This window comes from Scleropages formosus, chromosome 16 (assembly GCF_900964775.1).
Source record: "Scleropages formosus chromosome 16, fSclFor1.1, whole genome shotgun sequence".
Classification (NCBI taxonomy): Eukaryota; Metazoa; Chordata; class Actinopteri; order Osteoglossiformes; family Osteoglossidae; genus Scleropages; species Scleropages formosus.
Genome location: NC_041821.1, coordinates 13,107,510 through 13,130,791, shown reverse-complemented (window position 1 = coordinate 13,130,791; position 23,282 = coordinate 13,107,510). Strand labels below are relative to the sequence as shown.

The following is a 23,282-nucleotide window of genomic DNA, read 5'->3' as shown; positions in this document are numbered from 1 at the left end:
ACTGACTGACTTACTGAGAGCGCGAGCCTGCCTTTCCGCCTTCACGTTCGCCTGCCAGTCTACCACAGAGTGGCACGCGACCCGTGACGTCACGTCGCCCAGCAACTGCCCCTTTACCAGAAATCAGACGCGCTGGTGTTTCGTCTCACCACAGCTGAATAAATTGAACGTTTCGTATATAGTTGCATTTATATGTACGCCCAGGCTTGTTACTAGTATGCCGATAATTAATACCTGAGTCATTTCTTCGAAAATATTTCTAACTAAAATACGCTATATTGTTTGTGCGAGACAGATTCTGTGAACGACCCCAAGCAGTGCGGTGCACCTGAAACGGCAACTTACACATCGCAACATATGTAAAGAACGAAGAAGACACGTACATTAATTACTAGTTTTCAATTCGTACTGTATCTATTGTTTGGCTCTCTCTGCAGTACATTGTTTTAGCGTCATCTACTGGTAAAACTGCATCACAACGCTAAACAAGCGGTTCAGATTTACTTGGAAATGTTCACTAGAGATCCTATTCTCAGTGGGAAAAAAAAATTATTTAATTCATTATACATGCACTGCATTCACAGCGAGCAATTGTACCATTTAATAGTATTTGGAGGTTGGTTGCATGGTAAAAATAAGATGGTGAGACTGGCAACAGTGCTAATTAGCATCTTACTGACCGCTATTTGCATAGAAGAATGGGAAATCATGTTACTAGCAGAATAAGTTCTTATTGAGTTAAACAGTTTATTTACAAAGCAACTTGCAGTACATGACCCAGTGGTTGGGGGTGGGGTTAGGGTTGGGGAAAGGGTTAGAGATGGGGTTAGGGATGGGGATAGAGTTACGGTTGGTCTTAGGGTTTGAGAATGGGTTAGGGTTTGAGTGGTGGTTGTGGTTAGGGTTGGGGTTTGGGTTGGAGATGGGGTGAGGGTTGCAGTTAGGGTTGGGGTTACGGCTAGATTTGGGGTTAGGGTTGGTGTGAGGGTTGTGGTTAGGGTTGGAGATGGGGTTAGGATTTCACTTAGGGTTAGGGTTGGTGTTATGGTTGGATTTTGAGTTAGGTTGGGGTGAGGATTGTGTTTAGGGTTGGGGATGGGGTTTCGGATAGGGTTGGGGTGATGGTTGTGGTTAGGGCTGGGGTTAGGATTTTGGTTTAGGTTAGAATTAGTGTTAGGGTTAGATTGAGGAAAATTATGGGCTTTGTACACACAATGGTATTTCAGTTGCTCTGGCAACACCGTGTTCTCCAGGTGGAAACCAATCACTTTTGTTTTAAGTGTGTTTGTGTGTGATGGAGTGATGCTGGTAAAAGAAGTGTTGCTGGGAGGTGTATAAAAGCGTTGTGTATGTGTGTGTTTGCGTATGGGGTGTCCGGTTGTGGGAGAGAGGTGGACCGAGATTCCCATGTGTTGTTAGAGGATTTTTTTATTTGTTTTGGAGTTATGTCTCCTCTTTGTGGGTCTAGTGTGGAATTGCAGGTGGGGTTGAAACTTTTGTGGTGTGTGCTGTGATGTGTTTGGGGTTTATGTATCAAGGGAAGGTTTGTGTTCAGAGTCAGGGGTAATCTTTGAATGGGAGATTTTTTAAACTGAGAGTATATGAATCATCTATGGTCTAGGGTTAGGGTTAGGATAGGGCTAGGGTTAGAGCTAGAGCTAGGCTTCCGGTTAGGGTTACAGTTGGGGATAGGGTTAGGGTTTGTGTTAGGGTTAGAGTTAGGAGTAGGGTTAGGTTAGGGTTAGGATTAGATTAGAGTTAGGTTAGGTTAGAGTTGGGTTAGGTTATTTTAGGGTTAGGGTTACATTACAGTTAGGTTAGGGTTGCATTAGGGATAAGTTGGCGTTAGGTTATGTTTAGGTTAGGGTTATTTTAGGGATAGGTTAGGGTTGAGGTTTGGGGATAGGATTGGAGATGGGGTTAGGACAAGGGTTGTGATTAGGGTTGGGGTTAGGAGTGGAGTTAGGGTTAAGGTTGGAATTAGGGGCAGAGTTAGGAGTGGGGTTGGGGTTAGCATTCAGGTTAAGGTTTCGGAATTAAGCAATTTTAGGCAATCACCCAGGGGTGTCTCATTTTGGCATATAAATAATAAATAATTAATTACAAATAATAGGCTTAATTATGAAGTTTTCATTTGATTGTTACTTAATGGTAACAAGAAGTTTCTGGTCAGCAACGGGGTGGTTCGTAACTACAGGTTGTATGTAAATCGGACGTTCGTAACCTAGGGACTGCCTGTATTGGCTTTCTGACTATGTATATCATGCAGGGTCTCATAATTAATGCATTGTACATATCGCTAATTATAACTTTTATTATGTCCAATAGTTTTCAAAAATACCTGTATTCATGGGGGACAGCAACTGTCACGAAGAGCTGAAAAGAGTACCATATGTACGAAAATGTGACCTTCACAGGTCAGTGATGCTGAGTTATTATGGAGAAAACGTGTAATGTGAACAATACAATTCCTCTTCGTATTCCTGTTGGAAATATGCAGATTATGCTTCCTGAATTTTCTCCAGCACACTTCTAAGTATTGATATTCTGCTGCTCAAAACAATCCAAATTACAGTGTAGCACGTGAGAAATACAACGTTGAACAAGGGTGAGAGCTTCGAATTGCTGACCTGTTCTGACTGACTGATCTAATAAAACATTCATGCAGTCATGTGAAAACACAAGTGTAACCTTCCTGATGTGTGAGTGTGTGATGTGTTTTTAAGCAAAATATTTTTTTTCTACAAGAAGTGTTATATATTTCAGATTTCTGTGTGTGTGTGTGTGGATTGTAAAAGTGCTCTAATTTCATGTAAAAATAATTTAGTGGCTAGACACATATTCTGCCACAATATAAATTTCTTCACTGGAGAATTCCTCATGTGCTTCGTTTAGATTCAGGCCATAGAAGCAGGGAATCCATAAAGCGGTCATCATAACAAGCATAAGTAGTGGTTGAGCCCAAGGCAGAATGTCCAGAAGGCACATTACTTCTTACAGCAGTATTTTCCTCATCAAGGAGCTCTTTTCACTCACTGCAGGAAACAAGAGAAAAATGGAATGCTGGGGAAATGTTTAATAACATTCAGAAATCAACATTTCATAATAGATGTAAATGTAGAAATTCACCACGCTAACACGGAAGGCTATCGGGCAATAAAATCTGAGTTCCTGAAAATACTGAATAGCTTCCCAATTTATTTTCTTCTGTGTTCTATGGAAAGATAAATGAGACTTGTATTTATGTAACAACTAAGGAGTGAATGAAAGAAGGTGTGTAACATACAGGCTTTTAAGATGAAGGTTGTTGATTCAGGTCCCTGGAAAGCCCCGAGTGTAGTAACTTCAGCTAATGTTTTTGTCTGAGTTACTTGAGTGAAACACCTGGGTGTAAAAGTGGACTAATATGTGTTAAAATGTAGGACAGCTGGTAGCAGTGGTTAGAGTAACTGCCTTTGAACCCAAAGGTTGCAGGTTTGAGCCTCACCTCTGGCTGTAGTACCCTTGAGCAAGGTACTTACCCTGAATTGTTCTGGTAAAAATTACCAAGCTGTATAAATGAGTAAATAATTGTAACCTTAACATTGTAAGTTGCTTTGGAGAACAGCATTAGCTAAATTAATAAATGTAAGTGTAAAATAATAAAGAGTGATTTAATGATTATCTCTGTGGACAATGATGTTATGTTCTATTTCCTACTACTGTAGATCACCTTGTATGACCTTATCAGGCTTTTTGCCTGTAGATGGAAGTAAAGATAAACCACTTTTACCAGCTGATGTGCTGCCCATATTCTAATCATAAATCAACATTTGTGTGTTTACAGTATTGTCCGGATTGTAGGCTGCACAGTTAACTGATAAATCAATGATCATTGTATTTGATCATTGTTCCTGGAGAATTCCATGCACTGAACCCAATCAAACTCATTTTAGTATCACAAAGCTGATGCATATGAACACTTGAAAACATTTGTGTCATCTGAAACTAAAAGCTCTACAGATTGTTTGTAATTATGACATATATTCTAAAGGACAAACATCACTAAACATATGACTTTCCTCAAAGTAGCCAGAAACCACTGAAACTGATGTTATTGTCACCGATAGTACAGTATGTGTTCAGGTTAATTGTTTATTTTCACTAATAGTACAGTTGTGCAGCAATCAAATTAAAGAATGAGCACACAAATATGATACAGTATTACTGCATTATTTCCTTATTTCTAATTAAAGTTTTACACCAGTCACTGGAGCCCTAATCTTCCATGTAATGAAGTTTAACAGTGTTTGTGTGTCAAGTCCGGGTTACTATTGTCTGTAGTGGAGAAGGCTTTGTCTCCCCCTGATTCCTCTCCTCTGTCTTCCTGTATCTCAGCAGGCTGCGGTGTTCCCTCCGCTGGAGTCTGCATCGGTGACAGTTCTCCTCCTTCCATTGCAGCCATTGCTGATTGTTCTGCTGATGCTTCAAGCTCCCCCTCCGTGGTTCCTCCTGCCAGCATTATTGCTTTGATCTCCAGGTCCTCTTCCCAGCCATGAGGTTCTGCCACCTCCTGTTTTTCCATTTCCGAGCCCATATGAAATTCCCCTTCCAGTTCAACGATATTCTCCTCTATGATGGTAGCTGGATTCTCCACAGGCTCATTGGGCGCTTCTTGCAGTATGTCATTCTCCGGTCTATCTGTCCCCAAAGTGGCTTCATCCACCCTAGAGCCCACCCCCTGCCATGGCAGTTCGGTCTTTAGAACAGCATCTTCTGCATCTTGGTGATCTGTCACACTTCTCACTGCCAGCCCTTCTGTCACAGAAACTTTCTCTTGTTCTTCTCCCAGATTTGCTGACCCTCCTTCGTTTTCACGTTTTAAGTCTGCCAACGGCTTTGCGTATAGCACCGTGCCATCAATTTCCTCTGGGGGCACAGTGCCCATGTCTTCAGAGTCCCCCGAGGTAACTGGCTTTGGGAGGTTCACACTTCGTGACTTGTCCTCCAGCACATTGACAGATGACACCAGCCCGCTCTCCCCGACAGAGGCAGCCGCTATCTCCACCGTTGAACCTGCTATTATTTTCATGGCACTCGACAAGTCAGACTTCACCACTGAAACAGAAGGACCCAGGATTCAACAATTTCTGCAGTTTGCTTGTCATTTTTCTTACAAAAGCTCCATTGCTTTGCTACCTAACCAAATAATTGCAGTTTCAACCTTGTTCAAGACAAATCCTTTCCCTGTGACTTGAGGTGGTTTAAGGTTTGGTATTAAGATGTTTAAATTAAGAGATTTCTTACTCAAAGTAATATAATTAACTACATATTTCTGCTCATGTTGCAGACTTGCTGCTCTTTTCAAAATTCGTGATCATTTGATCATGATCTTGATGATGAACACAGAAACGAGTTATTCTTTACATACATGAAAGCTAAAATGAAATGAGTGCTGCTGTTTAAGTTTGAGTCAGATTCTTTACATATGAGAGCTGTTATATAACGGTTTCATTAACACAAGGAGAGGAGCTCTGAGTAGTTCACATGTTTAGCTATGACAAGCATATGAAAGCAACTTCAAAAAGACAATAACATCTAAAACATGCCTGGTACCAATTTGAGGAAAATACAGGGAGGAACTTCGTGGAGGGAAGGGGACTAAGGCTGTAAATCATGTTAATCTGTGATTGAGGATAGCATCCAAACCTGCTTCTGGGACACTCATGAAACTACACAGCAATATTTGATAAATATGGAATGAAACGACAGAGAACAATTTAATTTTCATATTATATTCATCTTAAGTCATGGGACATAGGATACCTGCTGCTGTTCCCTGTCCTGCAGCACAGAAAACTTTGCCTGTCTTGTTGGGTTTCTCAAAAGTTTTTTTCTGAATTCCAGAGAAACATCCAGACCTGAGTTTGCTGGTTAGTATTTGTGGTCAACTGTCAGTATCTCAATGTGTTCTCACTGTGTTCTTCTTTTTGTTGGATAAAGCCATAAGTTAGAAAAATAAATAATAAATGGTTGACTGCAAAAACAACAGTGAAAGTTGATATGCAGACAAGGTGTTTAGGCAGGAGGCTAGTGGTAAACAACATGGTAGGAAGCAGCAAAATCACATGAAACACATGGGAAAGGAGAAAGGGTAAAGAAAGGAAACTGTTTATGCTTTACAAGACCAGAACAGTTTTACATACACGTCACTGAAAAAATTTAGAATGATTGAAACATTATTTTTAAAAGCTATATAGGTCCATATCTAATCAAATGCCCAGTCAGAGTAAAACGACAGAGGAGCGGAAAGCAGAGCCGGTCCGTGGCCATGGATTCAGATATATTAACACAACATGTTTGTTTGTACTCAAAGGTTTTCTCGTTCATTGAATGGGCATGTCCATTTTCAACCAAAAATCTGCAGCAGCTTTGTACTAGTGTTTCGGCAAGTCAACGATGCATCGCAAATACAAAAAAAAGGACATGTGCTGTGGAGTTTAATGCTGATCGTCTCATTACATGAGGTAAAGACACAAAGGCACATTACAACCGCATCCAATCAATTAAATATAAGGCAGGGTCACAAGGCGCCTCAACAAACCTCAAAGAAAGAAGTGATGGTGGCAGTAAAGATGCTTAAGGCAGAATACATTTCATAATCTTATTACCTGTCTGAGCCAGGTAGTGCCTCCACCAGTACTAAAAATATCCAGCGGAACAGCTGAACTCTAAGGTTTTAGCGTGCACAGATCATAAAGGCAGGTGAATGTTCACGGCTAGCAAGTACCGCATGAAGGTAGAAGACATACTCGGGTCTGTAAACTTCAGGAGAGGGCTGAGCAGCGAAGGAAAGAGGTACACAGGGTTTTAGCGGAACTTGGACACATTTCACCATAAGGTGCAGCGGCTGAAAGAGTACAGTTCTGCCGGCTGTTTGGTGTATACGGTACTTACATATACATTTATACAGTGACATGAAGAAAAGGGTAATTTTTCCCATTTTCTTCAAAATGAGGTGTAAGCACATTTAATGGGGTATTAGATTCTAAAGTCACGAGAAACTTCAGCCTTTTGGGGAAGATGGTATCAATTCTATGGGCGTATGGATGTACTTTTTAATATCCAGAAACAAAACTGGTATAATTTTTTTTAACTAAATATTCAGCTTGGAGGGCGCGGTGGCGCAGTGGGTTGGACCGGGTCCTGCTCTCTGGGGTTCGAGTCCTGCTTGGGGTGCCTTGCGGCGGACTGGCGTCCCATCCTGGGTGTGTCCCCTCCCCCTCCGGCCTTACGCCCTGTGTTGCCGGGTAGGCTCCGGTTCGCCGCGACCCCGAATGGGACAAGCGGTTCAGAAAATGTATGTGTGTGTGTGTATATATTCAGCTTTTTGCTGATTTAGCAGTGTAGTCTACTTATAATTCTCTATTTATAAAACAGGAAATAACTTTAAGGATGATTGACAAAACACCAAAGAATTATATATGAGCCATATGAATTGTGTATGAATTGTTTAACTACTGCACCTTATGGAAGAATGTTGTATTATGGGCTGGGTGGTGTGTTTTTGGTTCTTTTTTGACAGGTGAGACCCTCAGGCCTCCACATCAACGGGAGTATCTGCTCTAGAAGCCTCCTCTGGGGCGACCTCCACCAAGGGGAGCTCCGCTTCCTGCGTTGGAGTCGTACCGTTGTTCTCGATGGGGTCAGCAGCCGCTTCGGCCGCCGACGGCTCCTCCGCGGCCGTGGCCAGTACAACCTCGGCCGCCACCTCCGACACCGCTTCTGTCAAGGCCTCTGTGGCCACCTCTGATGCCAACAGCATCCCAGTCTCTGGCGCCACACCTGGAGACTCCGCCTCGGCCACTTCAGCAACAGCGCTGACCTCTGTGCTCTCGGTCTCGGCTACCGTGGTAACATAAGACCCAGCCGTCTCCGCCACATCAGCCGCGGTCGATAAGCTCTCGGTGTGTGCGAGCACAGAGGTCTCTTCATTAGCTTCGGTTGCCTCTTCGGCGACGGGCAGGGAATGGGCATTTTCTGTAAAGGTAACCAATTAAAACCAATAAAGCAACAGCTCCCCCTGTAGGTGCAGCTCCCAGGTAAAGCGATTACTCAGCAAAAAAGTCACTGTAGCGCATCGTGAGGCAGGAAGGTGGCGTGGTACCTGCATGCGTCACTACGCATTGCTACCCTGTGAACTAGCCCATTAGTCCCGAAGAAATAAAGTGTTGGAAGGTTTTAAGAAAAGATTTTCAAAGAAGCAGGGGGGCGCAGAGGGTTTGGTCGGGTCCCGTTCTCTGGTGGGTCTGCGGTTCGAGTCCCGCTTGGGGTGCCCTGCAACGGACTGGCGTCCCATCCTGGGTGCTTCCCCTCCCCCCCAGCCTTATGCCCTGCGTTGCCGGGTTAGGCTCCGGTTCGCCGCCACCCCACATGGGACAAGCAGTTTCAGACAGTGTGTGTGTGTCTCCAAAGAAGCTACACAAGCACAGAGTATTACCCTTTCCCAGCTGTTAACCCAAACATTTTTATAGCTGTCATATATCCTATGTATTTATAGCACAAAGGACTGAAAACAAAACTGCTGCCTGACGCGATGAGGCTGAACGGCAGCTTACTGACGCAACTGAAATCTCAAGTTTTTTTTAGGCGGTTTGCCAAATATTAAAGTTTTTATAGGCAAAAGTTAACAGATATAGACAAACTTTAGGGAGGTACTCAGAGACCTTGAGAGAACAAAACGCCAGGAGTATGTAAACAGCGGGTGAAGAGAGAAGTGTGCAGTCCCAGCTTTTAGTAACTAGGCCTTGCAATCCCTTCACGTACCTTGAAACAAACATCAGGATTAAACACAGTCTTGTTCCACATTAAATGCCAGTTTTACTTTACTAACTCTGTGTTCTTCAAAAAATAAACATGGTAAAACTAAAATGGATGGCACGGTAGCACTGCTGCCTCATGGTGAATGGGCTGTTCGGGCGTCGGTTTGTATACAGCTCGGTCTATGTGGGTTTACATGTTCTGCCCCTGTTCATGTGGTTTTCCTCTGGGTGCTCTGGTTTCCTCTCACAACAAAGATGTGTTTCCGGTGAAGCAGAGGATATAAATTGGCTTCAGTGCGTGACTGTGCGAGTGAAGGTGTCCTCGTGTTGAACTGGTGTTCCATTTAGATTGTGCTCTATCTAGTCTTACGACCCGTGCTTCCAGGATAGGGTCCGGACCAGCCCGACCCTGAATTGGACAAGTGATTAATGGAAGCGAATGACAGTGTAAAAGTGAAATGTCAGTCAGTGTTACAGTCAGCAATATTGCGCTTACTAAAGCAGGAAAAATTTCTACCCAAACTATCAACCTTATACTTGCCTGGAGTGACCTGACCTTAGGGCTCTACTTCGGAAAGGGTTCAAGTGAGAGAGAATTAGCAGATAAATGCCAGACAAAGTTCACTGATTTAAAAAAGCTGCCTCCAGATATAAAGTGAAGAAAAGGAGAAGTTATGTTAAAAGTTGAACAGAGGTGAAGGGAGGCGTATGGTGAAAAAGCGGCTGAATTTGAAAAACAAAAAAATAATGTTTGAGTTTTAAGCTGAAAGTGGACACACCACCTTCTGCACCTGGAAAAAAATAGCACGGAAATAAATCTGTGAACAGCAAAAATTCACCACATACAGTACTGTGCAAAAGTTTTAGGCACTTAGATGTTTTACAAAAATATTTGTTTTAGATGGTTATTTAATGTTTTCTGCATTAGTGTCAATGGAAAAGAGCATATTTTATATTTACAGGCATTCATTTTGTAAAAATTTGCACTATTACAGTAAGGGATTTGTATGTTGTTAAAAAAAGAAAGTACACACAGAAACCACTTATCCCGAGCAGGGTCGTGGCAAACTGGAGCTTAACCTGGCAACACAGGGCATAAGGCTGAAGGGGGAGGGGACACACCCCGGACAGGATGCCAGTCCATTGCAAGGCACCCCAAGTGGGACTCGAACCCCAGACCCGCCAGACAGCAGACCCAGCCAATCCCACTGCACCAAGCAGCTGTTGATAATGGATGGTTACTAAGATTTGTAGGAAGTTTACTAATTAAGAGAATTATTTTTGGAAACATTCTCACCTTACAGCTTTTTCCCCAACTGCTTAAAACTTTTGCATAGTACTGTATACTGCATCATACATTTTCCACATAACATAAAACACTTTATCCCAGTCTTGGAAACACTTAAAACATGTACAATTAATGCCATTCATGCCATGTTGACATTGAAGTGAATTAATTTACTCTTATACCTTCAAACAACTTTGGGGAGCATACAGTCACATAGGTCCAGAGGCAGAAAACACCTGGATGGGATGCCAGCCTCTCACAGTGCTTCCACACACACACACACACACACACACACACTCATTGTCCTGGGGGCAATGTCACCTGTTATGCTTCAGGTAGGAACACAGTGATAAGGTGCAACATGCATTCCGTTTCCCTGCCCCGTGAACACATTGCATCTTGGGAAAATCATTGCCAACCACTGCTGGCTTGACTGCAGACAGGTCTCAGCCCATGCAATTTATAGCCCCATGCGTGACATGCAGCTACAGGACAAGCAGCACCGAGAAAGTGGTGTGGAAAAAAGCCAGGCTGCTGAGACGCAGCAGGGAGGATCTAAGGAAGGCAGGATGTCGGTGCAGTCATGCCGGTTTTAGCTTGTCTGAAAGGACGAGCGTCACATGCAATTAATGACAAGCCGCGACTCTCCTTAAGGCCAAATCACATCAGGCACGAAGGAAGGGTGAAAGTGACGCCAACAACAATTCAGTGATGCTTCCTTGACAGAGGACAAAGGTAAATCTCACTGGTGATGCAGTGGCCACTAAGGTCTTGTGTAAATAAGTCAATATAACATAAAAAAACACACAAGTACCATGAATGAGTTAAATGAATAATTTCTTTCTTCTGTATCTGGTATGGGGGGTACAGTGGTGCAGTGGGCCTGACTGGGTCCTGCTATCTGGCGGGTCTGGGGTTCGAGCCCTGCTTGGGGTGCCTTGTGATAGACTGGCGTCCTGTCCTGAGTGTGTGTCCCCCCCTCCAGCCTTGGGCCCTGTGTTGCAAGGTTAGGCTCTGGTTCACTGTGACCCTCACTTGGGACAAGCAGTTGTAGACTGTGTGTGTGTGTGTGTGTGTGTGTGTGTGTGTGTGTGTGTGTCTGGTATTCAGAATAGGTGTACAAACACAATATTAAAGTGACAGGTGAATTCAATGTATTTTTAAAATGCATTGCCTGAAAACAGATTTGTGCTGTTTTTTTCTCAAGACCTCTTTACGAAAGAGACTCAGCTGTGCGCTGCGGTGTCTCGCTAGTTCACGCAGTAGCAGTCCAAAAACAAGAGTGACTTGCGCAGTTCACATGAATTCATTCGATTAATTCCATCTGCCTGGTTTTCAATAGATCCTCATACACCTACGAGCCGTTACTCGGTTCAACTTGCACTTGGCGGCCCAGCTACGAGAGCTAGCTTTAACGTGTCTCTTCCAGAAGAGTGGAATTCAACTTAAAGACAGAAAGGATGCCACAAGTGTTGTTTTCACTTAGCAGCAGACATGTAAAATATAATGAGTGAAAAATGAGAGGCAGTTACCCGTAGCCGGCCATGGTTTGGGTTCCCACGGGTCTTTCGGCCTGGCGTTCATCTCAGCCAACCTGTCAGTAAACCTTTCACCGTCAGATATCATAGTCTTGTACGCCTGAAAGAGGAATGGGGGAAAAGTCAGATCTCTACTTTCGAAAGATAGAACAGCAGAGTACATCCCATTTGATAACCCATTTGCCCATTTGATAACCTCAATGAAATACTCATGTTGGTGCCCGGCTGGTGTGGTTCGTTGGTTTGGTTGATGCTGATGTTGGTTAGGCTTGGTCTGTTGATTTGGCTTTGTTGGGGTTGGCTGATGGTGTTTTTTGTCTTGGTGGTTAGCTTTGGTTTGGTGGTGGATCAGATGTGGTTTGTTGGGTTGGTGTTTGTTGGTGGGTGTGGTTTGATGGTTGGTTGTTGGGCTTGCTTTGTTGGCTTGGTTTTGCTGGTGGTATGGGTGGATGCTTCTGAGCTGACATGTTAGACCTGGTCTGTGTGGTTTGTTGGTTAGTTTTTGTGTTGGTGGGAGTAGGCTTGGTTGGTTTCTGTTGGTAGTTGTGCCGTGGCCTGTAGGTTTGGATTTGCTGGGTGTGGTTTGTTGGGTTAGGCTTGATTTAGGTGTTTTGTTGGTGGGTGTGGCTTGGTGTTTCGTATTAGTTGGTTAGGCTCGATTTGGTTATTTGTTAGTGTGTTAAATCTGGTTTATTGGTTTGGATTTTGTTGGTGGGATTAGTTTCGGTTTGGTGGGTGGGTTAGGTCAGTTGAGTGTCTTGGTTTTAGGGCGTTAAGATGTATGTTGGCTATGCTGGGTGTTGTTCTCTGTGGTTTTAGAGTGGTGAGTGAACTGGGTCCTTGTGTGCAGCCGTTGAAAAATATGCACGGGGTGTAACATCTTTTCCTGTGTCTCTTGAATAAATGTTCACATCAGCCTTCGTGAGCTGATGTCACGTGGCGGAGCTCATCGATGGGCTTGGCTCGCTCAGAATTGATTGAAAGCGCACAAGTGTTTTTCCAGTAAAATACAGGAAACACAGATGTGTCTGTGCGGCTGTTTCCAGAGTGTGCTTGTAGAAATACTGACCACCTCTGTCACCAGTTTTTCCAATTTCCCGCAATTTTAATATTTCATCAAAAGAAGATGCAGTCACCGAGCAACTGATAATGATGGCGAATAAAGCACTTACATAGATTATGAGAAGTAAAGCACTCACATGGATGACGGGAAATAAAGTAATTGCGCATATGATGAGAAATACGGCACTCACGTAGACGAGGGCTGCAGTGAGGGATCCACCGCAGAGGATAGCATAGGCAACATTCTGCCCAGAGACGCCTGGGAGCCCGTAGGCCATGGATCGCACTGGAACTGCTGTGGGATGCACAAAGAGGTCATGGCTCTAAACCCAGCACACAAACACACTCTAGCTGATTATTTAAACAAATACACACATACTGTCTGAAGCCATTTGTCCCAAGCAGAGTCATGGCAAACCAGAGCCTAACCCAGCAACACAGGGCACAAGGCTGGAGGGGGAGGGGACACACCCAGCATGGGACACCAGTCCGTCACAAGGCACCCCCAGCGGGACTCAAACCCCAGACCCACCTGAGAGGAGGCCCTGGCCAAACCCACTGCACCACCACACACCCCCCCCCCCCCCCCCCCCTCAAATAAACACCTGCTTTATAATATCTAATAAAGAATACAGGCAGATATTGCCTGAAATCTCTACTGTAAAATTTAATTTTACAATCAGCAGGGTTTCCCAGTGAACTGCATTTTGATTACTTTCTCAGTCATAGCTTAATGCACTATAACCAATGAACACATTAGTTTATCTACCTTTACTCATTTAGCTGACACTTTTCTCAAAAGCAACCTAGAATGTTAAGCTATTTTAGAACTATTTACCCATTCATACAGCTGGGTAGTATTACTGGAACAATTTTAGGGTAAGTACCTTGCTCAGGAGTACTACAGATAGAGGTGGGGCTCAAACCTGCAACCTTTGGATCCAAAGGCAGCAGCTCTAACCACTGCTTTAAAAGTCCTTCTGTGCTATTCAATAAGGTTTCCATTTATATGTGAATTTTGCTCCTTCTGACCAATTGAATACTTTCAAATGTCCAGTTGTTTCTAGGAACAAATGGTCCTGCTGTGATTTAATTTTTAAGCCTACATTACACCATAATACATCATCATTTATGGAGATAACTATGTGGCTATTAATATATTTCTGTTACCGAGTATTACCTATGACAGAATGTGACAGCAAATCAGGATATTTTTTTGTCTTTCCACTTCTCATACATTCCTGGTGGTTCCTGCATGGCCACCACAGTTATTTCCTGGATGAGACTGTAATATATTTCTCAAAGCAACACAATATCCGGTTGATTTTTACTTATTTATTTTTTTCCCACCGAAATCTACGACAGGGTGAACAAGCCTCCAAATGTATGAAAACGTGTCCCCCAACTCCTTTACAAACACCTGAGCGTTTCTAACAAAGAAAACAAGCTGAGAACAACAGAGCCAAATCAGTGACATAAGAGAGGTGGGAAGTGCAGCGCTGGAAGGCTCGTCTGATTTGTCCACCAAAGGATTCCCGGTGTTTAGTGGATTGTGAGAAATGCATTTAGGCATCCACAAATATAACTGCCAAAGCTCATCTGCTTCTGCACGGTTGGTTTCTGCACACCGTCCAAAATTCCTGTGTCGTGCTAAAGCACGGAAAATGGCACGGCTATAGACGGCTCTGCAGTTAACTCCGCTCCAATATTGCCTGGTGTAAAATTCCACTCTGGACCAAGTTAATGTTCTCTGGTACCTTGTGGTGGGTACAGGGGCATTAACCTTAATTTCTAACTATTAATGAATGCTTAAATGCATTAATGGGTTATACGCTCCTCTGTTGTGAATCTTGTGCTCCTCACTTCGCAAGTGCCAGGTATCACACTTCAGTTTTATTAACAGAAAATAATTTTTAAATGCATTTTTGACAACATAAATAATTCACATCACACACACATTTTCAGAACCGCTTGTCCCATACAGGGTCACGGAGCCTAACCCAGTAACACAGGGCATAAGGCCGGAGGGGGAGGGGACACACCCAGGACGGGACGCCAGTCTGTCACAAGGCACCCCAAGCGGGACTCAAACCCCAGACCCACCGGAGAGCAGGACTGTGGTCCAACCCACGGCGCCACCGCACCCCCTAATTCACACCATATGCTGTAAAATGCATTTGGTACAGGAAGGATAAAAAGTTCCCCCAACAATTGCTGCAAGTGTGCTCTCTAACTCCTTGTGTAAAGGACCAGAAGTACATGAGCCAGGCGTATTGATTAAGCTTCAGCAGATGGGTTTTAAGGGGACCAGAGCTCTGTCATTTTCTAGGAGGCTTAACCTGTTCTTCTGGGGTTCTGGAAGAAACCACGTACGTTTCAGAAACAGGCCTATGAATGGAGCACGTTGATTAGGAGCTTGTAATTAGTTAAAAATGTGTGCCATACACAAGTGCCTGGAGGGTGAGAAAGCCTATGGTGTGTAAGGATGGCTTTTTAAAAGACAGGGAAAGTAAATTGTTTGCAAAATAAGTCTAATGTTTTATTTCTAAATCCTTGTATTATTTTATGTCAGTAGTTTCCAGCCCTCTGTCATCAGCTTGTATCAATACCAGAAAAAATATGCTGCAGTGAAAGTCCAAATAACACATAGCTCATATTAGGTTCTATCTACACACACATTTTCGGAACCACTTCTCCCATACGGGGTTGCGGGGAACCGGAGCCTAACCCGGCAACACAGGGCGTAAGGCTGGAGGGGGAGGAGACACACCCAGGACAGGACACCAGTCTGTCACAAGACTCGAACCCCAGACCCACTGGAGAGCAGGACCCGGTCCAACCCACTGCGCCACCACGCCCCCCTAGGATCTATCTATTTATCCTGAATATACTTATGTAAAATATGTGTTTAATATATTTACAGACCTACTTTTTTGGAAAAAAGAAAAATCAATAAATTACAATATATACTGTATCTACTCTGAGTAATGATCAGAAACAATGTCTGAGTTCGCTTTCTGCATTCGCCCCCGACCTCATTGCGTCGCCCAGCATTCACTCAGATCATCAAAAAACAAAAATACAATAAAAAGATGCAGACATCCTTTTCAACATTAAACGGGCAGGCAACATTTCGGAAAGAAATATCTCGAATGTGTTCAAGAGTACGTTCTCCACTGTTATATAACCATGTTCCCCTCCTTGTTGGGGAAAGTGAAAAGCTGAGTAAAGGCTGGCTATTTTCTAAACATTCGGCTACATCTTTTGTCTTGTCAAACTGTTCAAGTATTTGTAAAATAAAAAAATAACAAAAAATCCTTACGTAGGTAAAAGCCTCACATAGATAAAAGATATATAAATTCCTTTCAGTTGTGTTTTTTGTATCACACCATCATACTATGAACTACCAGAGTCAATGTACAAGATAATATAAAGAAGCAAAGTAAATTTATTCCAGCGCCTAAACTTCACTCGTTGCAGGCAGCTGGCAGAAAATGTGTCTTCTTCATTTTTAATCTCATAATAATACAGATTTGTACCTTTAAAAGCACCAGTGAATCGTACTTATGCTGAGACTGTAAGCCACCTTGGACAGAAGCATCATCTGAAAACAAGCAAACAAACAAATAAACAAACAATACGTTGTTTTACTTACCGCTTTTAGGCAGCGCTCCGACAGACTTCTGTGCCAGAGGCCTAAGTTTGTGCCAGGCGGCCCTGCAGAGAAACATGTCTGTTGACTTGGTCCCACAGCTGAAGGATGAGATGTGTGCTTGGGCAGAGTCAGTGAGTGAGTGCCCAGCGCTGCGGGACACGCTCCTGTTCCCCGCCCCCCGCCAGCCCTCCTCCATCAGTCAAGGTTGCGGACCGAAGCCACACACACACACACACGCACACGCACACACGCACACGCACACACGCACACGCACACGTGGTTACACAACTCTTCACAAGTGTCACTGATTACCACAAGCGCTCTGACCGTCATCTCTTGCCTGCATCACGCCCTGATGGCAGTTCAGGCCTTATGTAGGTCTGCATCGTCTTGAACTGCCCCGAGACATTGAAAAGTCTCATTGAAAATATTAATCATTTTTGCCAATAAATTGTTTGGACATTGTGAGAGTGATATACATGCATCTCGGAAAATGTATTTCCTATGAACGTGTGACACTTTTCTGCGCGTATCTGGAATTACTCCACTGGAGGTGCACGAAGGAGAGCGATTTTTATGTCGCGTGACAGTAGCGTGGAAAAGAAGAGGGAAAATCTTTTCCCTCTGGCGTCTTTAAGGAGATCAGAGCCGTCTTTCTCTACCTGCAGCGCGGAGCAGACAGGTAGTTTTAAGTTTCAGCGATTGCGCTGTGACTCCAAGAGCTCTGCTAAATTTGACTCGACTTTAAAACCAAGTTGGCACCGTTGTCAAAACGAGCTTAGTGAAGTACTTGTGAGCGGTACAAGCTTGAGTGACCTTTCTGCTCAGACAGGACAGGCCTCCATCACATCTGACAAAACACCATCATCCCATTAGATCGTTTTCACTAGTTTTGGTGCGTTGCCGTTCTTGGACGATACTTGCTTTTTAACGTGGGAAATTAACTTGCACGCTTCCGACCACTACTGGGAAGGGCCTGTGATATTTACATTTATTCATTTAGCAGACGCTTTTCTCCAAAGCGACGTACATCTCGGAGAAAATACAAGGTGTGCATTACATTAGGAGAGAAAGAGACGTAGGTGAAGATGCATGATTCTTAAGTACGGTTAGTTACTTTCTTTCCACCATATGAACCAATGTTCATCACACGAGTAGCTGCATAAAACTTTATCTGAATATTCGTGATTCCTGATCACCTTCCTAGATTTTTTTTTTTTTAGCGAGACGTTACATTACAGGAGTAGCTGCTTAAAGGTTTAGCTGGGCCTGATCTTGAAGTTATAGTGCATGAACATTTACGCCTTACGTGAGCTTAAGAGATCAATACGAGTGCACAGATTCTTCTACAGAATATCATTCTGCGTAACGTCAACATAATTAACAGTATGTTACCCAACCTGCTGTCTCAGATGTCAGAATAAAAAGTCACCCCTGTATTCATCTCTTCATCATTAATGTTTCGTAATGCTCAGTCACTGGATTTGTCACGTTGAAGTCCATAGAGAGCTATCGAAAGCTACTTAGAAAAATTTGTTCATTGCTATTTAATATTACTTCATTACGTGTAAACATAGAATTACACTCACTGGCCACTTTATTAGGTACACCTTGCTAGTACCGGGTTGGACCCCCTTTTACCTTCAGAACCACCTTAATTACTCATGGCATAGATTCAACAAGGTGCTGGAAACATTCCTCAGAATTTTGATCCATACTGACATGATAGCTTCACGCAGTTGCTGCAGATTTGTCGGCTGCACATCCATGATGTGGATCTCCCGTTCCACCACATCCCAAAGGTTCTCTATTGGATTGAGATCTGGTGACTGTGGAGGCCATTTGAGTATAGTTAACTCATTGTCATGTTCAAAAAACCAGTTTGAGATGATTTGAGTTTTGTGACATGGCGCGTTATCCTGCTGGAAGTAGCCATCAGAAGATGGGTACACTGTGGTCATAAAGAGATGGACAAGGTCAGCAACAATACTCAGATAGGAGCCCAAAATGTGCCAAGAAAATTTTTCCCCACACCATTACACTACCACCACCAATGAACCATTGATACAAGGCAGAATGGATCCTTGATTTCATGTTGTTTACACCAAATTCTGACCCTACCATCTGAATGTCTCAGCAGAAATCGAGACTCACCAGACCAGGCAACATTTTTCTAATCTTCTATTGTCCAATTTTGGTGATCCCCTGTGAATTGTAGCCTCAGTTTCCTGTTCTCAGCTGACAGGAGCGGCACCCGGTGTGGTCTTCTGCTGTTGTAGCCCATCTGCTTCAAGGTTCGACATGTTGTGCCTTCAGAGATGCTCTTCTGCACACCTCAGGTGTAACGAGTGGTTACTGTTGCCTTTCTATCAGCTCTAACCAAGCTGGCCATTCTCCTCTGACCTCTGGCATCAACAAGGCATTTTCACCCACACAACTTCCACTCACTGGATATTTTCTCTTTTTCTGACCATTCTACATAAACTCTAGAGATGGTTCTGCATGAAAATCCCAGTATATCAGGAGTTTCTAAAATACTCAGACCAGCCTGTCTGGCACGATCAATCATGCCACATTCAAAGTCAATTAAATCATCTTTCTTCCCCATTCTGATGCTCAGTTTGAACTTCTGCAGATCGTCTTGACCACGTGTACATGCCTAAATGCATTGCGATGCTGCCATGTGATTGGCTGATTAGATATTTGCATTCATGAGCAGTTGAACGGTGGTGCCTAATAAAATGGCCAGTGAGTGTATCTGGCTAAGCATGTTAATTAAAAGTGAAAATGGTGTTCACTTCTTAACCTTTTTTAAAACCAGAACCATGCATTTATTTAGCTTTTCTCCAAAGCAGCATACATTCATTCTTAGCTATTATTTAGGTGATGCCCTTTGGCCAAGGCAACTTACAGTGCTAAATATAATAAACTACCTACAACCTTTCTATTTATAGAGCCAAGCAATGAACACACACTCACTAACAAAAGACACACACACACTAAGGGTAATTTAGACAAATTCACCTGAAACACTTCTTTTGAACTATGGGAGGAAAATGGAGCAACTAGTAAACACCCATAAAAACACAGGGAAAACATACAAAACCTGCACATACTGAACTGAAATCAAAACCCACAGTGACTTCTCTCACACACACACACACACACACACACACACACGCCTAACCTGGCAACACAGGGCGTGAGGCTGGAGGGGGCACACCCAGGGCGGGACACCAGTCTGTTGCAGGGCACCCCCAGTGGGACTCGAACCCCAGACCCATCAAAAAGCAGGACTCGGTCAAACCCACTACGCTACCGCCCACCCCCCTTACATGTGACTTCATCTAGTGTACCACTGCACTCATAGTGCAAGCAATTAAACACATTTACCATAAAAAGTACAATTTTTTTGTGCAGCACATAAGTCAAAAAAAAAAAAGTCAGTTTACTCTTAGGTTTCTGTATTTACACTAGTACTACCAAAATTTGAACTATACCGAATACTGTTAAGTTTATTGAAAAATAAGACCTCATACTGGCAACAATACTTTGACCATCTGATTGGGCTGCCATACTTGCCAAGTTTATTCACCAAATAAATGTTAAAAAAAACTGAAATCAGAATTAACTGATTAGTGCACTTCTTTCGTACACTTTCCATGATATTCCACAAAGATACAAAACTACAGAACCAAGTAGTCAATGTATTTACAAGTTTGTTTAATAAACAAATGTTGGACATAATATCCTGGACTTTTCATTATACCATTAAATATACAGTGGACTACTATAATCAAATATTGCTGGAAAACATGGTCACAACACTCCCAGTGTTCTGATGTTAACGAGTCTTGGTCCTGCAAAAATAAGGAGTTGAAAAAGGGTTAATAGAAAATTTTATTTTTATAAAGAACATAAAAATGATCATATCTGAATACATTTTCTGTTACTGCCAAGCAACTACTATGTACAGAATCATTAACATTTTACAACAGAATATGATCTACTTTTAAGGGAAGCAGAAAAACATACGGAAACAATACTCACAGAGGCCAGTTATTCATTCAAGTCCATTCCTTCTCTTGTACTCAGACACATCATCGCTGTGCTGTTTGAAAAGCTACAAAAGAGAGAAAGAATGGCATTCACACAGTACTGTATCTTGACTTTGTTTGCAAACTGAAAAAAACAGGAAAAAAGTTCTGCTGTACAAACAACCTTATGCAAAAGATCAGCTACCGTTAGGTACTATTACAAAGAGCAATACAATGTTTTTACTGTAATTTTTTTAAAATTCATATATTAATTGTTTAGGTGAATTGAGTGATTTTCACAGCACATGACAACTTATTTCTTACTTTAAGGATCAATTTATTACACTTGATTAGTTTGACATTACCAGTGCCCAGATGGCAGCTGTACTTCCAAATGCCAAGCCCACACGAAGCCAGTTTGGATTGGTGTTATCTGGTTTTCTTGCAGTAAAAAAACAGCGGGTAATGCCTGGGGGAACAAAAAAGAAAATACATATTCCCATCACGTTAATTCCAAGTTTCAATTTAAAATATAATTGAAATAAACAGAATGGGGGCGCGGTGGCACAGTGGGTTGGGCCGGGTCCTGTTCTCCAGCAGGTCTGTGGTTCGAGTCCCGCTTCGGGTGCCTTATGATGGACTGGTGTCCCGTCCTGGGTGTGTCCCCTCCCCCTCCTGAGTTGCCGGGTTAGGCTCCGGTTCTCCGCAACCCCATATGGGACAAGCGGTTCAGGAAGTGTGTGTGAAATAAAGAGGGGAGAATAAGTGTATGGGAAAACTTTTTATAGGCTTATATTCTATTTAGCTAAAACGAGTCTGCTTTTTCAGTGTGGTAAATCAAAATGGATAAGAGGTGGGCAATAACACCACAGGTTGTACATGTTTTTTTTGTGTCACAGAACTGGGTTTAGCCTATCAAATATATATAATCACACAAAGCATAATTTTGTTTCGACATAACCATGATACCATGGCCCGCAATGTCATGGGTTTAGATGGGGTGAAAGAGAACGCAGAGACAGCGTTCATCTCAAGCGGTTTATCTGAACACCAGCACCAGAGAAACAATGCTCTTGATCCAAGGACCTTGTTTCCTTCAAAACCTAGGCCTACAGCCAGCCTTCCCAGCCTGCTTAAAGCCCCTAGACTCTCCTCCAAACCACAGGCAAGCACGGTCACCCCATCATTTCCTCCAGAAGTACACCCACGGTTGCACACCCACATTTCACATTTTTCCCCATAATGCAACTATTTACATTTAACAGGTTTCCCGCCTAAAACAATAACGCGGGTGGTAATTTACTTATTAACAAGTGTTTATTCCCAGAAAGCAAAGTCTGGTCTCCCGGGGGGGGGGGCGGGAAAACATGTGATAACAAAGCTTGACACAGAGACATAAGGCAGAGCCTAAAATTAACATTTAGTAATTGTTAAAGCGTTTGAACAAACTGGGATTTCATTACAGAACTCGTGATTTATGAATAACAGATGATCACAAAGCTTAACTTGAAGGTATTAGCCAGGCCAATATGAACAGTCAGCGATTCCATTTTTTAGTACTTTGCAATGTCTTGTCTATTATGCGGAAAATTTGGAAAAGACCTGAATCATTCTGCAGTGAAACTAAGGTGAAGGTGCTGAAAAAGACGAAGGTCAGAGAGAGACAGCCGGCGGCGGCCTGCGCGCAGTGCGTGTTGCGGGTGTACCGTGCAAATAATAAAGCCTCATTTAATTGAAAAAATACAAAAGCTTCAAGTAGCTTTGAAAGAGCATGTATTTATTATTATATTTCTGCTCTACTCACCCTTGCTAACAGTCGCCGACTGCAGCAGTACCCGGTTTAAAGACATGGTTTCAAACTTGATGTTTTTACGTCTACTAGTACCCACTCCGCAAGAATCAGCTCTCGATTAATCAGACTGGCTCGGCTCAACAGAGATGGGCAGTCATTAAGAAAGGATCGCAGAGCAACTGATTGCCATAAATTAGGGGAAGGATTATTTTAAGCCGTGTTGAACCAAAGATCAATTCGGATTGTTGCCGCGGTTGCATAATAAATTACATAACTTTTTGGATTTTTTAATCTCTCTGTATGAAGGAATCGGTCCACTGTATGCAGCCTTAAGTTAAAATTTCACATCTTAAAGTACTGTATGATTAACATCTTTCATGTTTACACAATGTTATTTTTCATTTTGTGGAAAGAATTTAAGCAATGTAATATGATAATTTTAAAACAAATTTAGTGTTTGATTATTCTTAAAGAAGTATGTAAAGAATAAGAGCTGCTTATTTGCTGCTGTTGCCTTTGGACCCAAAGGTCGCAGGTTTGATTCTCACCTCCAGCTGTAGCACCTTTGAACAAGGTACTCGAAATTGCTCCAGTGAAATTGCCCAGCTGTATCAATGGGTAAATAATATTAAGTAACTTAACATTGTAAGTGACATTGGAGAAAATTGTCAGCTAATTGAATAAATGTATATATAAATAAGTTTAATGTAAACTTTGCTTTGTACTGTTTACACAAACTGACTGTAAATTAATAGTTCAGAGTATTATATGAAGATTTTTGGGGAACTGGTTGTTTCCGGTTAATCATACTGCCACAGGCAGTTATGGTTTACTGATTAAAAAAAAACCCTTCATAATGTTATTTGTTATTATACAATTTTAAATAAATCTTATTGGTCCAGTTGTTACAGCGTATCCAAAAGTAGCCTGACATTGACACCGGAAAAATATTTTCCCCCCTCTTTCCTAAAAAATCCCATTCCAACCCCAAGTGATCAGTTCATGAATTCAGTCTAGGAAAAAAAATCACTGTTGATGTTCTAGTTCATAAACTGTTAGTTAGAAGTGAATGGGAGGGCATTTGCCCAGTAGCATACATACTGAAAACA

The 23,282-nt window shown here is 42.6% G+C and overlaps 2 protein-coding genes across 2 annotated transcripts; both read right to left on the bottom strand.

Moving 5' to 3' along the window:
- Positions 1-7,573: 7,573 nt before the first annotated feature.
- Positions 7,574-12,967, bottom strand: LOC108925692 (protein MGARP-like). Its single transcript, XM_018737851.2, has 3 exons — positions 12,881-12,967; positions 11,622-11,727; positions 7,574-8,019 (listed from the first exon to the last, which is right to left on the bottom strand). The coding sequence occupies exons 1-3, from the start codon at positions 12,965-12,967 to the stop codon at positions 7,574-7,576; spliced, it is 639 nt and encodes a 212-aa protein (XP_018593367.1).
- A 6,948-nt stretch (positions 12,968-19,915) lies between these two features.
- On the bottom strand, positions 19,916-22,317 carry ndufc1 (NADH:ubiquinone oxidoreductase subunit C1). Its single transcript, XM_018737876.2, has 4 exons — positions 22,186-22,317; positions 20,747-20,850; positions 20,395-20,467; positions 19,916-20,204 (listed from the first exon to the last, which is right to left on the bottom strand). The coding sequence occupies exons 1-3, from the start codon at positions 22,229-22,231 to the stop codon at positions 20,408-20,410; spliced, it is 210 nt and encodes a 69-aa protein (XP_018593392.1). The 5' UTR covers positions 22,232-22,317; the 3' UTR covers positions 19,916-20,204; positions 20,395-20,407.
- Between the last annotated feature and the right edge of the window lie 965 nt (positions 22,318-23,282).